This window comes from Hibiscus syriacus, unplaced genomic scaffold (genome assembly GCF_006381635.1).
Source record: "Hibiscus syriacus cultivar Baekdansim isolate YM2019G1 unplaced genomic scaffold, ASM638163v2 tig00111942_pilon, whole genome shotgun sequence".
Lineage (NCBI taxonomy): Eukaryota > Viridiplantae > Streptophyta > Magnoliopsida > Malvales > Malvaceae > Hibiscus > Hibiscus syriacus.
Genome location: NW_024063218.1, coordinates 358,925 through 375,945, shown reverse-complemented (window position 1 = coordinate 375,945; position 17,021 = coordinate 358,925). Strand labels below are relative to the sequence as shown.

The 17,021-nt window shown below is 35.0% G+C and overlaps 1 protein-coding gene across 1 annotated transcript; it reads left to right on the top strand.

The window, feature by feature from the left end:
* The first annotated feature begins 15,830 nt into the window (after positions 1 to 15,830).
* LOC120173261 (probable DEAD-box ATP-dependent RNA helicase 48) lies at positions 15,831 to 16,685 on the top strand. Its single transcript, XM_039180474.1, has 3 exons — positions 15,831 to 15,934; positions 16,170 to 16,352; positions 16,426 to 16,685. Exons 1-3 carry the CDS (start codon positions 15,902 to 15,904, stop codon positions 16,654 to 16,656), a joined length of 447 nt encoding a protein of 148 aa, XP_039036405.1. The 5' UTR covers positions 15,831 to 15,901; the 3' UTR covers positions 16,657 to 16,685.
* Positions 16,686 to 17,021: the final 336 nt, after the last annotated feature.

The following is a 17,021-nucleotide window of genomic DNA, read 5'->3' as shown; positions in this document are numbered from 1 at the left end:
CGTTCCCCACTGATTATCCTACTACTTCTGAGTTGAAGCCTGATGAATTTTGTATTAGTAATGAGGTCCTTGACCTAAACAAATCAGTTGAGAAGGAAAAATTCACTCAACTACTGGAAAATATAGAAGAGGTGATAAAATCTATAGAGACAGTTGAGTCATTTTATGGGTTTGATGCCAAACAACTAAGTTTGGCCCCTGGCCTGGTTATTCCACCAAAGTTCAAGGTTCCAGATTTTGAGAAGTATAATGGGACCACATATCCTGAATATCATATCACTATGTACTGTCGTCGTGTGACTGGCTATGTAGAGAATGAAAAATTGTTGATCCACTGTTTCCAAAACAGTTTATCCGGGTCTGTATCCAAATGGTATAATCAGCTAAAACGTACTCAAATACGTTCTTGGAGGGATTTAGCTCAAGCTTTTTTGGGCCAATACAAGCACATGACTGATATGGCCCCTGATCGAACAATGTTGTAAAGCATGAATATGAAGTGTAATAAAAGCTTTCGACAATATTCACAACGATGGAAAGACGTTGCTTCTCAAGTACATCCACCATTGACTGAAAAAGAGTTCACTACTTTGTTCATCAGCACATTAAAATTTCCTTATGTTAATCACATGATAGGGGTTGTCCCTAATAATTTATCTGACATCATCATAATTGGAGAAATCATCAAAATGGCTATCAAGAATGGCAAGATAAGAGGATCTGACAATACTAAAGTCAAGAAAGAAGCTGGGGTTAATACAGTGAAGTCTTATTCAGTTAAACATGGTGCCAAATCTTATAGAGTGATCAAGAAAAAAAAGAATGTGCAGGGATTTCAATTTCCTCCCTTCCACTGTTCGAGTGAAAAGTTGCATCCAAAAATGCTCTCAGCCAGATCAATTACTCCACAACTTGATCAATCACAGTGGCCTCCAAATGATAATTGGACCTATAAGGAAGTTCCTTGGATAAATCAGACTGGAATTCCAAATTGTTCAGTTAAGGTTCCTGGTAACCTTAAGAGAAATTTCCAAGACCCTTTAGAGCAAGCAATTCAAAAATATAAGGTAAAAGAAGGGGTGAAGTTCAATGTTCAGAAATTGTTTCTTCAACAGAAACTAATATAACCAAATCCTATGAAGAATAATGGAAAACCAGTAAGGCAAGGGGAAACTTAAGGAGTCTGGTTAATACTACCCCAGTTATAGCTGAAATGAGCATTCAGAACCCCCTCGATAACATGAGAGCATTCATTCGGTCAGAACGATCAAAGAAAGTGATAGCCTCGCGAGTGAGAAAAACTCTGAAGGTGTTTCAAGAATCTATCTCAGACCTGTACCCTCATTTGGTTAAAGGTCACTACATTACACCAAGATTGGTGAAGGTGTCACCAAAGCCTTATGCCCATTGCTATGATCAAAATAGCTTCTGTAATTTTCACTTGGGAGTATCTGGACATTCAACATGGAATTGTTGGTCACTGTTAAAGGAAATAGAGACGCTCGTTGACAAGGGAGTCTTGACATAAGAAACGATCAAGAAATGGGGAGCAAATAAGGATAAAGATCCTGGGCCAAGTACATACCCAACAATAGAGGAGTGATGAGTCATGATAAATAAATAAGTGGAAGTGTTATCTACCACTATAGTACTTTTTTATTTTCAGCATCTTGTTTGAACTTGTTTTTTGTTTCTTTCTCCGCCTTTTGTGCAATAAATAATATGTGTTCTTTTATGGTTATGAGCAAAGAATCAAGTTTTAATCTTGAGATTATTGAGTATCAAATAGATTAAATATTCTTTTAAATTTGCAAGAGTTATAGATCTATTGGCAAGTGATAAAATTATATCTTCCATATCCCATCCAACACCAATTACTCGACCTTTACCAAAACCAATCCTGACACTACATTTATCTGAGATTCTGAAGAAATGTCTCTACCTGTTTTTTGAGACACAAACTCTAGATGTTTACCTTTTCGGGTATAGTTGATTGATGATATTACATTCCACCATATACATGACTTCAAAAGTCACACATTTGTCTTTTCGAACACAAAACCATCATAAACCAAAAGACCTCAAAAGAACCAAACTTTCAATTATCCGTGAATTTTACTGCAAGAAGAGACTAGATGAGGCATCATGGACCAACTCATTGATGATAATTTCGAGTGATTAGGGCATACTCAAAGAAGAAGGGGAAAGTGATTGATTGAAATAAATATATCATGCATTAATTATTTTTTCATGTAAATAAAGTTAATCTTGATATTCATCCCCTGTGGATACCTCTTTTACAAAGGTTTCTGTGTATGAGATGATGAACGGCATTGTTTCATTTACCCTTTAATATATATATATATATATATATATATCCTTTGTTGTCCCCATTTGAGCCTGAATAATGTTTCTTCTAATTCAACCCTAACCAAGGATCACCCTCTACATTAGGGGGCAAGGTAAAGGATATTGGCTCACAAGAATAAAGATTGTCAATACAGTTTTATTACGAAGACAAGTTTCCATGAAGTCATAAAAGTTTTGAACTACAAAGTATGTCAAATACAGAGTGCTTGAAGATCAATCCAATCAAGAATAATGGAAAACCTCCAAAATGCAAAAGGAAAAAGAGGTGCTCAAAGCAATTGAAGTATTATACTCATCCAGCAAAGAAAGAAGAAGAAGAAAAAAAAAAAAAAAAAGGAAATCGAATAAAGATGGGTGATTTATTGAGCCTCAAGTTACAAGGTGATCAAGTACAAACAAGAAGAGCAAGAAATGCTGGAGATATGAAAATGGAAATGAATCCAAAATTTGGCACTCTAGAGGGATCCAGTTGATGGAAAATTCCTCAGCAAGGCAGATCCAAGTCAACAAAACAAGATTGACGGCATCAGAATGAATTGATCCTTGGTTTGATGACCCTTAAACACTTATTTGGGCCTTTTTATCCCTTTCTTTCGTAACCATAAGCCATGGCCTACGTTACGTACCTGAAAAGTCCATTCTAATCATACATGGGTTTCTAAGTAAAAGATGATATCTTTAGAATTCATTCCGCCTTCCAAGATTGATTTTATTTGCAAAAATTAGTTTTTAAAATCTTTAATGCATGATATGAAAATGATAAAGGTGGGTTCAAGATATAAATTTTTAAATAACATCTTGAAACCAAAGGAGGATTCGAGTTGAAAACCTGAAAAGGCGGCTCGAATATTGAATGTGCAACAACGACGTAAGAGACGATCTTAGCTCTTAACAAAGCACCCACATCTCAAAAACGTTCCTGAGATTCTGGAAACGAGAAGCATCTCTACAAGATGAGCATAACAACCATTTCTTCAAGTTAGTGGAAGCCCGAAGCGACATACTGAACCAACTTGAAAGAACCTACTTTACCAAAATCAACCTACACCTCAAATCAGTCAATAATTTTGACACTTGCCATAGGACTATGATTTTGAATGATTTAAAAGTATAGTTGATTTATTTGATATTCATTAAACTCATTGTTTATGATTTGATTATATTGTGAACCTGAAAGGGGTAATACTTTACAAAATTCTTTTATTCTTCATTAAAGAAATGAGAAAAAACATTTTCAAACAAGACAGCCTCAAATGAGGAAGATCCTTGAAGCAACTGTTGCTTATTCTACCTCTGTTGTAGAAAAAGAATGAACGAAGCCAGAATAATGAAGCACTTCACATTTTTGAAGGCAAGTGGTCCAAGAAGCCAGAAAGTCTGGAGAATTGAACTTGTGACACTCTCCTATGACATTATTAGCATCTCATCAAGAAAGATCGTTTATCTCATACTGAGGGCAATAAGGATCACCATACAGATTATTTTCTCCAACCATCAATTCATGTTCTCTAGAAGATTACATTATAGAACCATGAGCAAGTCACTACCTGCACTCTGGTTATACCGTGATGCTGGCTCAAGTCTTGATACATCATTGCTACTTCTTCTATGCCGATCACTTTCTTGTCAAGATGATACCCATTATGTCCTTCAGAAGATTGCTGAATTTGAATTTGAGGACTTAGGGCACAGAATAAGATATTGGAACAGATTCTACACTTGTATGCTGTACAGGATTCCAAAAGTTGAGATAACCAGTTTTACCATCAACTAAACCTTCCATAGTTAAGGAAGAGTGAGATATGGCAGTGTGTATTTTGGAGCAGCAGAAGAGACAGCTGTCGTAGCAGTCATTACAAGAAAATGCACCAACAAAAATCTTCTAGTTAATCATGATGATGTTTATGCTTCCGGTAAGATTGTTACACGGGATGCTACCGACAACAAGGTCGAATCCGCCAAATCTATTCATCAATTGCTCCAACCAATCACCATTCAGTTCTTGCACCTCTGTTTTCAAAGATATACTAAGACAGTAGAAGGCGATCTTTGCAGCACTGATTCCAGCAAAAAGAAACAAGACATTGATATCACTGGGAAACATGTCTCTAAACAGTCTTTATGTATGGTTTTTAAGGAAACCTAGAAGTATTTCCACCTCATCAGGTTCAAGTGGAGCAACTTTATTCCTTCCAACCCATACTAGATTCCATTTTCAGCACTCATTAAGAACATACTTCTGGACACTCTAAGGTGGCTCATTGTCATAAGCTTCAAGAACCTTACAGATCCTTTCTGTTAATTTGGCACTTCCTGTACATGTTTATAAACAGTTCAACTTTGTTTTTGGATTCCAAGAAGGCCATCATTTCCTTGTCAAGGGAAAAGCATCAGCACATGGAGGAAGCAGAATAAGAGGAATTCTGTTCTTAATTGGCAGATTATGAATATAGCCTATTTTCAGTGTGACAGCAGGAAAATGCTTCGAATCTACAAATTCTGGCTTTACATCGAATAAGTACTGTGATATCCCAGTCCAAACATTAAATGGAACAATGAATGTGCTCATAGCATCTTCTGGAAGTGTTCTTTGAGTTATCTGATCTGGTTTGGCAAAACCAATCATTGAATTTGGAAGATGAATGTGCTCATAGCATCTTCTGGAAGTGTTCTTTGAGTTATCTGATCTGGTTTGGCAAAACCAATCATTGAATTTAGAAGATGAATTTGTTCATAGCATCTTCTGGAAGTGTTCTTTGAGTTATCTAATCTGGTTGGACAGAACCAATCATTGAATTTGGAAGATGAATTTGTTCATAGTAGAAATAAGGAGACTCAATAGCATCTTCTGGAAGTGTTCTTTGAGTTATCTGATCTGATTTGGTAGGAACCCCAGAACCGATCATTGGAATTGAAATATGAACTGCATGATCATCTTCATTAAGAAGCTTCTTTTCAAGCTTCCTCTGCTTCTTCCTTTTCCACAAATCATAGCCCAAGTTTTGCCTTTGCTTGTAATTGGGATCATTGCATAATGGCTTCCTATCTTCTACCATAAGAAGTACGTCAGTAACCTTAGCCATTTGATCAGCACATATAAAATCTGTCAATTTTGCAATTGATGAATCTGAACCACATCTCTCCATGGTTATTGAAGTTTCAGCCTCTGAGAATCCCATTTTTGTCAAGTATAACAGTTTACTCTCCTCATCAGAATCAGAATTCATGATTTCCTCGATATTAGAAGAACTATCAATATATGTGAAACCATCCTGAAAGATCGCTTCATAATCAGATGAGTTGTTATCAGAATCAACATGTTGCATGGGTGCAGATTTTTGATGAGCTTATACCATTGAATATGTAGTCTTGCTACTGCATCAGATTACTGTTTGCATAAATTGGTTTCTCTCCCACAGAAAATTATATTTAAGATATGGCCTTCACTGAAGATGATAAGCCACTGTGTCAGCCTGGAACGGATTACCAAGCTATTTTTATACTCTGTCTGATTAAATCCCTCTATATACAGAAAATGGTCAGTTCATTCAAAAGAGGCACATATCTCAGACGTTTCTGTCAAAATGATTGATTGTTTCTTAAGTCTGTGACAACGTGAAGAGGATTCCTCCAGTTACTTGACAACACTGCTGTTTAGTGACGCCAGAATGAGAGTATTCAAGATAAACAGATTTTGGGCACGAATAAAGCCACAAGTACCTACAACAGTGCATTGTCAAAATTGAACCTTGTGATGGATCATAACATTTCAGTCAAATAGACATTGAGAGTGAATCAAACAGATCTAGAGAGATATCTTGAAGGCCCATTTTCAACCAGAAATAGAATATTGGGGCATTTTGAAGGCTCGCAGCAATATGAATATTTGGCCATTTTGAAGGCCCATCTCAACAAGAAGTAATGTTGAGCATACTTTTAGCATCTGTATCAGCCAATGTTGAGGCATTTTAAAGGTTCCTTCAGACAGATCCATGTGGGGCATTTTGAAGGCTCAGATTAACAAGAAACAAATGTCGGGGCATGCTGAAAGCCCTTTTCAATCAGAATGAAGAATGTTGATGTAGTTTGAACGCTCATATCAGTAAATATTGGGGCATGCTGAAGGCCCACATCATCCTATGTCAAGATCATTGACTTGAACAAATATTTACAATAAGACAGAAAGGTATGAAGAATGAAAATGATGAAACAGTGACAGTTGAGCTGACTATACATAATTTCTTCATTCATCAAACACTTACATCAGGGTCCTGTTGTTGAACAAATATCTACCCAACAGAGATAAAAATGGTCCCCAGGTAGACTACTCGATCCAGGGTTCAGTTCCTCAAGATCTCAGCGTTGAATTTTGCATTCTCTGTATCAGTGATAATTGAAAATATTTCTTTGAGGTTCCTGGCAGTTAGTTTCAACCATACTGTTGGGATTATGAAGCTGTTTTTCACATCAGTTTTACTTACTTGATGACATTGGAAAGGAATACTCGACTCACTTACATTACTGTTATTCACGTTGTTATTGGGGTCATCATTGCCAGCCAAGATGAACTGATTTTCCATCTATTGGGTTTTATCATGCGCGTTTCATACCCAGCAGCAAGAATTCCCTGGACCTTTTTCTGTACGTGGATCCTATAGTTGATGTGTTTCTACTTCCTACAACGCTCATTATGGAAAAAAATGTGATCAGTATTATACTTTCCCTTGCCTGAGATAATATCAAGAGCAATTAGTATCTCCTATTCAATTCGACACCAGAACATTTTGTGAATTTGACCAACTTTTTTGGTCATACTAACATTTCTCTTGTATTCCCATTGAGTTTTGTTCTCAAGTGATCTTGTGACATTATACAAAAACTTTGAACACTAGGCAAAGAGCTTCAATGATGAGACATCTGAGCAGAATACACAGAAAAGGATGAATATGTTGTCAAATGTTTTACATCTGAGTAGAAACCACATGAGATGATGCATGTGTTGTCAAATGTTTTACGAACCAGTTATTCTGATGTTGAACCAATGTTGTGATCATATGGTTTCCATTTTTGATCCAAGATGAAGTCTGTCTTCTTCAACCCCAAGATTAGAAGTTGAGATATGATGAAGATTTCTTTCCACAGAAGGAGAGCTGAAATTTTAACAACAAGAAACTATTGGAGCCAACTAAGATCAAACAATAGGTTGTTGTTAAACATCTTTACATGATATGGTTTGAGTTGCTTTGTTCGAGATCCAATTAGATGTGGAGACATGAAAGGAATTGGAATAAATCCTCCTTGTGATATGTTTCAAGAGTCAAATCGAACAGACTCTACTCTCTTAATTAATCCTTGCTGAGTCAGGCATATCTACATCTACACTCTTCAAAAGATGGTAGATTCTCTTTTTAAAGATGACAGATTCTCTTTTCAAAGATGAAAACTTTATGGGATTTCTACACAAGTCCAAACAAATAAAGTTGGTTTTATCCAAGACAAAATGGGGCACTAAGGTCATAATTCTGACTACGACAAGAGTTCCACAAATAAACAATTCTTCTGAGACTTTCATGAAGCAAAGAATACATAAAGATACAAGTTGATCAGATAGTTCTTCAGAAATGCAAGCTTGATAGCATAAGTTGCTACACTGATATCCAGAGGTGACCCTGGCAATAAATGATGAATTGGAGGAAAACCGAGTTCACCATTTTGAAGTCAAATGAAGATTGCATCAACATTCATGCATCATATTTAGACATTTGCAAAATAGGAGCATTTTCATTCATTTTATCCATGTTGAATATTTGACAGGAATTTCAAAATTTTAGCAAAGATTCAAATCCATCATATGATGGATCAGCTTTTCCAGAAAAGGTTCATAATGAGAAGAACTCATCTGAAGAAGGAAGAATAAATTCATAATGAGAAGAATTTGTTCAACCTTTTGTTCAAATCCATCATCTGATGGATCATCATTGCCAGAGAAGGTTCATAATGAGAAGAACTCATCTGAAGAAGGAAGAAGAAATTCATAATGAGAATAATTTGTTCAACCTTTTGTTCAAATCCATCATCTGATGGATTATCATTGCCAGAGAAGGTTCATAATGAGAAGAACCAACCTTTTGTTCAAATCCATCATCTGATGGATTATCATTGCCAGAGAAGGTTCATAATGAGAAGAACTCATCTGAAGAAGGAAGAAAAAATTCATAATGAGAAGAATTTGTTCAACCTTTTGTTTGAATTCATCACCTGATGGATTATCATTGCCAGAGAAGGTTCATAATGAGAAGAACTCATCTGAAGAAGGAAAAAGAAATTCATAATGAGAAGAATTTGTTCAACCTTTTGTTCAAATCCATCATCTGATGGATTATCATTGCCAGAGAAGGTTCATAATGAGAAGAACCAACCTTTTGTTCAAATCCATCATCTGATGGATTATCATTGCCAGAGAAGGTTCATAATGAGAAGAACTCATCTGAAGAAGGAAGAAGAAATTCATAATGAGAAGAATTTGTTCAACCTTTTGTTTGAATTCATCACTTGATGGATTATCATTGCCAGAGAAGGTTCATAATGAGAAGAACTCATCTGAAGAAGGAAGAAGAAATTCATAATGAGAAGAATTTGTTCAACCTTTTGTTTGAATTCATCACTTGATGGATTATCATTGCCAGAGAAGGTTCATAATGAGAAGAACTCATCTGAAGAAGGAAGAAGAAATTCATAATGAGAAGAATTTGTTCAACCTTTTGTTTGAATTCATCACTTGATGGATTATCATTGCCAGAGAAGGTTCATAATGAGAAGAACTCATCTGAAGAAGGAAGAAGAAATTCATAATGAGAAGAATTTGTTCAACCTTTTGTTTGAATTCATCACTTGATGGATTATCATTGCCAGAGAAGGTTCATAATGAGAAGAACTCATCTGAAGAAGGAAGAAGAAATTCATAATGAGAAGAATTGTTCAACCTTTTGTTTGAATTCATCACTTGATGGATTATCATTGCCAGAGAAGGTTCATAATGAGAAGAACTCATCTGAAGAAGGAAGAAGAAATTCATAATGAGAAGAATTTGTTCAACCTTTTGTTTGAATTCATCACTTGATGGATTATCATTGCCAGAGAAGGTTCATAATGAGAAGAACTCATCTGAATAAAGAAGAAGAAATTCATAATGAGAAGAATTTGTTCAAACCTTTGCTTGAATTCATCATTTGATGGATCAACATTGCCAGGTAGAGTTCATAATGAGAAGAACTCGTCATCTGAAGAAGGAGGAAGAAGTTCATAATGAGAAGAACTCATCAAGAGCTTATTCAACCTTTGAATGACTCTATCACAGAAAAAAAGGAGGTCATCATCATCCCCAGCAGAAAGTTCATAATGAGAGGAACTCATCTGGAGAGAGAGAAGAATTTATTCAATATCTACATTATGATCCAAGTTAAGTCAAATGAAAAACTTATTATCTTTTCGTCTTTGCTCTATTCTTGTTAACACAAGAATGAGCAAAGAGGGGCAGCTGAAGATACTCATTTTTCATTTAAATATTATTATTATTATTATTATTATTATTATTATTATTATTATAATTATTATTATTATATTATAATTACTAATTTTATTATTTATTACTAATATTATTATTAATTATTATTACAAACGGGCCAAATCCGGCCCAACCCAAAAGCCCAAATATGTAACCCTAAACCCATTTAGGGTTTGTATCTAAGTCCCAGCCGCCGTAGATCCAAAGGCCCTGATGCAGTCCAGCCGCCCCACGTCGGCGTCTCAGCCAGCTGCCAGTGCCACGCCACGAAGTCGCCGCTTCGCCAGAAACCTCCAGAAGCCAACTGCCCCTCCACATGTCGAGCTCTATGGTGAGTCACCATGTAGCTCGGTGACTCACCAAACTTCATTCCTCTGACCAGTCCGAGAGCCACATCATCGATGGCTATAAAAGCCATCGATCACACCTGCAACAAAAAAAAAGGAAAAGGAGGAAGAATCGGAGATAACCAAAAACAGACAGCCAACAACAAGAAAAAAAAACAGAGGGAGAGATACAACAACAACGAATAGCAACCACAGCAGCAAACCAAAGAAAAAGAGAAGAAGGAGACTTACCCTTGAAGCCTTTGTTGCCCTCGGAAGCCAAACGTTGCCAAACCGCCGTTTAAGCGAAGGTAGAACCCTTCGGTTTTGTTTAGATCTACTGCTATTGAGAGGGATTTTAGAGAAATAGAAGTTAGATTTGTGCTTAAGGAGAAATAGGGCTTCGCTTAAGCTATTTCCAAATTCCGGCCACCATTCACGGTGGCCGGCGTGGTCGTCGGCACCGGGATACGACGACCGGCCTGTAATCAGGCTCCCTCCAGGCGGAGTTTGAAGAGAGAGAGGAGAGAAAAATTTTCTCTCTATTAGAGAGAGAAAAAGAAATGAAGAAATGAGAAAATGGCTTAAGGGAGAAGCCGGTTATAGGGTATTTATACCCGAGATGAAACGACGCCGTTTTATAGTGAAACTGTGCGTTTTAGTAAACCCCGTCCATGACCCTTCAGGTTTTGTAGAATTCCATTTTAGTCACTAAATTAAATTTATAATATTTTTAATTCAGTCTTCGAATTTTAATTTCTTTTATTTTAGTCCTTCATATTAAAATAATATATTTAGGATAAATTACAGATTTAATCCCTTAATTTTAATAAATAATATTTTAATCCCTAGTTTATATTTTTAATTTATTTGATTCTAATATCCGAATTTTAGATAATTTTATTTTAGTCACCAAATACATAAAATAAGGAAATAACATATTAAATCCCTATAATTTTGATTAATTATGAATTAGATTTTTAATTTTATTTTTATTATAATTTAGTCAATTATTTTATATGTTTTCATTTATTGTTTTTAAATATATTGTTTTAGTAGTATTTGTATTTTTATTTTATTATATTGTTAAATATTTTTATATCCATAAATATATAATAAATAGTAATTTTTAAATATTTATTTTTAATATCGAAGAAAAGGACAGTCTTAATACAACTGGATGTCCTATTCTGATATTTTAAAATTAAAAAGTAAACAATATAATTTAAATTAATATTTATCAATATCAAAGAAAAGAGCTGTCTTAAGGCACCTAGAAGTTCTTTTCGGATATTTTTAAATAAATAAATATTTTTTATAATAATAGAATTATAAATTAAATATATTTTTGAATTTTTAAAATTTTAATAATAGAGACAATTTATAATTAAAAAGTACCAATTTTGGGCATTGTAGGGGTGCTAATCCTTCCCTAAACGTAACCGACCACGAATCCCTTTTTATTATTAAAAAGAACGAATTTTTGGTTAAAACGCAGATCAATTTATCTTTTAACTGATGTTTTCTTAAAAACTCTTTTAAAATATAATTTTTTAGGTATTCGACCTACCTGATCCAAAAGGCCGATGACGACTCCCAAATTATTTTCAAAACCATTTATTCACATCAATTTTCTCGCCAAATAAATATTTCGTGCCCGGACGAAAACCGGTTACGACATCCAGTTCATGAATGAACCTCCTTTCCGATGAATATATGCTCCTGCATGGACCATTCCACTGTATGAGCAGTAGGGATGCCTCTGAATCTGAGGTAGACGCAAACACGGACACTAGCTTCATAGGATATAGAAATCGGACCATTCCTCTGTCTTTATTGGATTTCCGTGATGCTCCTAAGTGGATTGGTAAATCGGAATTGTTACCTATCTTCACTACAAATCGGTTATCACATTCAATCACCCTCGATAATATCATATAATTCCATTAATCTAAAAAAAATTAAATATATAGAGAGAGATAATCAATATAAATATTAAAATATGATTCTGACTCAGTGAAAAAAAATTAATAGTGTGATTGTCATAAATTAAATTAAAATGTTGTTTCTGTAGTAACTTTTTATAATATTAATCTAAATTATTTGATCAATAATTCGATATCAATAATTAAACAAATATGTTTGTGGACAACATGAAAATGAGCCTTTCTTAGGTTTAGAGGGCGTTAATGCCTATAGCTTATTTCAAGATTTTTGGGTAGAGATTAGGTTTTTTTTTTCCATTAGGCCAGACGGAAAAATTAATTGGCTTAATAGACTAATTCGAAATTTATTTTGCAATCTACGGTAAAAATTATAGTGCAATGTGACGAGTTTGTCTAAATAATATCTTTTTATTTAAACTTGTCATGTCAACGTGACGAATTCCAATAAAATAAAAAAATATTAAAATTTGAATAAAAAATGTATTTCATTAAAACTCGTTATGAGTTATAAGTCACTATAATAAATATAGTAAATATCTAAATAATTTTAGGCCAATTTTACCTCGAGATCATGGCCTTTCCCAATGTCAAAATAAACCTTTCCTCGGGTATTTGGGGTTGGAGATTGTAGGGTTTCTCTAGATTTGTTGGCGTTAGAAGCTATGGCCTTTTCATGCCTTGTAGGTTCGAAGATTAATTTTCTCAAGATTCATGGATTTTTTAATCTAAAAAATAATAAAATAATTAATGTCAATATTAATAAAAAGATAATACATATTTTCGAAAGAAAAAGATAATACAATTAACGTTAGTATTGACAAAAAGACAACATAGTTGATATTAACTTTGACGACTCTTACCATTCTTTTCGTTAGTTCAATTTAAATTAATTAAAATTAAAAATTTAGATTCTACAGAAATGAAAATATTTAAAAAAAATTAAATAACCACCTAAAATAAACCATTATGCCCTCTCTTACCCTTCAAACGATCAACTTCACTATAAATAATGAATTAAATTGTATTACACGTCCTCAGATTATGATTTTTATTTTAAATTGATTCTTAAACTTTTAAATATTATAATTTCATCCTTAAACTACAACGTTCATTCTAAACCAGTTCTCAAACTTTTGAATATTTTAATTTCATCTTCAAAATATGATACTCATTCTAAATCGGTGCCCATAATTTTGAACGATCAATTCATTTTAAGGAAATAAAATTTATGTTAAGCTTATGTTGAAACTAATTACATGTTAGGATGAATTTTGGGATAAATTTGGAAGATTCAAAAGTTTATAGATCAATTTAGAATGGGAGTGATAGTTCTGGGATAAAATTGGAATGTTCAAAAGTTTAAGGACTAATTATTTAAAGTGATGGTTATAATTTGAGGATGAAAAATAAAACATTCAAAACTCTTAGGATCAAATTTTTAACACACTCGGACACTGCTCGTTGATGTCCGCGGTGCCCCGAATATTGTGACAACCGCCGCTATTCGAGCCAAACACCATGGGGATGTTGAAACCATCAACTAGGGAAATATCGTAGAAATCCAAGTTTTAATATTTGATTAAGTGCGTATTGCAATAGGTTCCTATGAGCTTACAAGTTTTTTTTTGCTCAGCAAAACCAAAATTTTTTATTACTCTTAGAGATAGTAATCACATCCCCAACTAAGAGCCTCATTAAAAACCCCCCTAAACCTATTTGAGGGAAAAGAGTACTCCACAGTTAGGGACTAAAACAACCGATCTGCAGAAAACATGAACAGCCAAGGATCAAAATAAGCAACACTTCCACATATTCAATCTACAAAGCTCTGCCTAGGAACAACCTGTCTAACCCTGCTTAACTAACCATTTTGTAAAAAAAAACAACCCCTGCTTAACATTCAAGCGAAACAGGACCAGACCACGGACTTACATTTAAATTCAACCTGCTATCTTACCAAGAAGCTTTAAACAAAACATTTCTTCTCGATCCAATTTTTACGAGGTGATCGGCCATGTTGTTGCTAAGTCACGGTGTGAACTCAAATCTAACACCCTTTATCTTCAAAACCATCCCATCAATTTCTTCAAAAACTGCTCCCCACTTCCAAGGTCAACCGGAATAAGATTGTATCCAGTTTAATACTACTGAAGAATCAGATTCAACAATCAAATTCACCTCCCTCAGCCACTTAGATTCGCAAAATAATTCTAATGCAAGTTTAATAGCTACCAACTCTGTAAATTCAGTATAAATGTCTGAAACAGGTCCGAAAAACATTGCCACCACATGCCCCTCAGAATTTCTTAGCATTCCTCCGCAACCCGTTGCCTCTTTAGTAGCAGACCGGTCCACATTAAAACTTCATTTGCCCCATTTCCGGAGACTGCCAAATTATATTCTGCATATTCTGCTCTTAGCACTCCACCACCGTTCCTCATCAAGATTATAAAACTCCTTGAGTGTCTTACACCAAACCAAAGCTAGCATTTTAACTGTACACACAACGTCTTTAAGTTTTACTCTTTTCTCCCTAAAAACAAATTCGTTTCTGACCAGCCAAATTCTCCTCAACGCTGCCACAAAGCTAACATGCCATGCTAGTAATCTTGAATCAGCCCATCGAACCTCTTTTATTTCAGGATAAAATCTTCATCCCGAAACTTCACCCTCCAATTTCAATTAAAAGGTGATAGATAGCGATTGGGATACGCCTTCCAATTCCTCCGCTGCTACAATCTCCCGGACTAAAATCTCATTCGGACCTTCAAACTCTATCCCCAACGCTCTCCCTATGAGCTTACAAGTTGTTATGAGTTAGTTAGTGATAGGTAGTTGAGTTTTCTGTTTCAAGCTGTTATGCTTCTGTTTAAGCTGTTATGCTTCTGTTTCAGTTCAGTTGAGTAAGCTCATAAAGCTATAAATAAGCTGTGTTGTAACTAGAGATGTATCTTCTTGATTTTCCTTCTTTAACAAGGTTTTGAGAGCCTCATCTTACTGGCCTTACAACAAGCTCTTCCATATGGTCTGCTATCTCTCGATTGTTTGGTGCTCGATCTGCTGCCAAGATCTCATCCCTTAGACATAGCTTACATACTCAAAGGAAATCTGGACTGACTATTAGTGAGTGTCTTGTAAAGATTAAGTCAATATGTGATTTACTTAATGTTTCTGGCAGTATTATTACTGAGCAAGAACATGTGAGTGTTGTTCTTGTTGGTCTCTCAATGGAGTTTGAGTCGATCATCGCTATTGCGTCTCGTGATAGTCTGTCTTTAGAAACTTTGACTGATATGTTAATATATTGTGAGGCTCGACAGAAAGTATTCCTACATGAAGATGCTATGGCTAACTTGACCATTTTACCTAAGGAGGTAAATAATGTTGAAGTGGAAGTTAAAGAGAGCGATGCTTCACAATTATGTTCAGGTCAAAATCGAGACTATCAAGGTGGCGATTATCGGGGTCGAGGCCGAGGACGGAGTTCTAACAGACCTCAGTGCCAATTGTGTGGTAAGTTTGGCCATGTGGTGCAAAAATGTTATCACCGCTTTGATCATGACTTTACTGGTGTAATTGGAGGTGAGGAGCAGTCTAGTGATGGCCAGAAACAGTTTGCTCGAACTCGCATCTCTGATGAATTTAGGGAATCTAAGAGATTAATTCTTGTTACATCTGATGTTTCGGCGCGAGGAATGGATTACCCTGATGTCACTTTGGTTATTCAGGTACATTTGAACCTAAACCTTGAGCATTTGACTGGCTTATCATGCAGTTCAAATTTTTGAAACACATGCATAAATACATTTATGCTTCACCTTCTAAGTATGATATTATTGGATCATGATGAGAAATCCTGTAAATGATAAGATCTCTTGCACCTTTTTAGCTTCTTCCACGGTTTAATTAATTCCCGAAAGTTAAGGAACTTTCTGGTTATCAAATACATATATTGTATTCCAGGTGGGAATTCCTTCTGAGCGAGAGCAATATATACACCGCCTAGGAAGAACAGGACGGGAAGGCAAGGATGGAGAAGGTATCTTACTGATTTCACCATGGGAAGAGTATTTCTTGGATGAAATTAAGGACTTGACTCTCGAGAAACTATCTTTACCGGATATGGAGCCAGATGCCAAACAAAAGGTCTGCATCTAATTTTTAAAGTATTACTCTTCATCTATCAGAAGTAGCTTTAAGTTTGTAATGGTTGTTGCAGCTGGAGTTTTCAATGGCGAAGATTGATGGTAGTGTCAAAGAAGAGGCATATCATTCTTGGCTTGGTTATTATAACTCAATCAGAGAAATTGGGAGGGATAAAACAACTCTGGTTGAGCTGGCCAACCAGTTCTCCCAATCAATTGGCTTGCAAAGACCACCTTCGCTCTTCAGGAAGACAGCATTAAAAATGGGGTTGAAAGATATACCTGTAATTCGAATCAGAAAATAGCACTGCAGGTTGTAGAGGATGAAGATTGCATACGGATCGGCGACACATGCAAACACTCACGATCTGTGTACATGCACAAAGAACTTTCAAGTCTTTTTCCCTTCTGGTACGACTTTCTTCTCACGTTTGCATTTGCACTGAATAGTCATTTCTGTTGAATTACAATTTGACTATATATTAATTACTACTATAGTTAAATGATCATAATTCTTTTTTAACTAATAATTGTATTGAATAAATAGAGAGAACATAAAAAAGTTACTGTCTCATCATTAACCAATCTTTTTTCTTAAAATCAACCAAAGAGCGTGAATTAGTTACTAAACAATAAAAATATGTGTGAATATATTAACACATGGAAGATT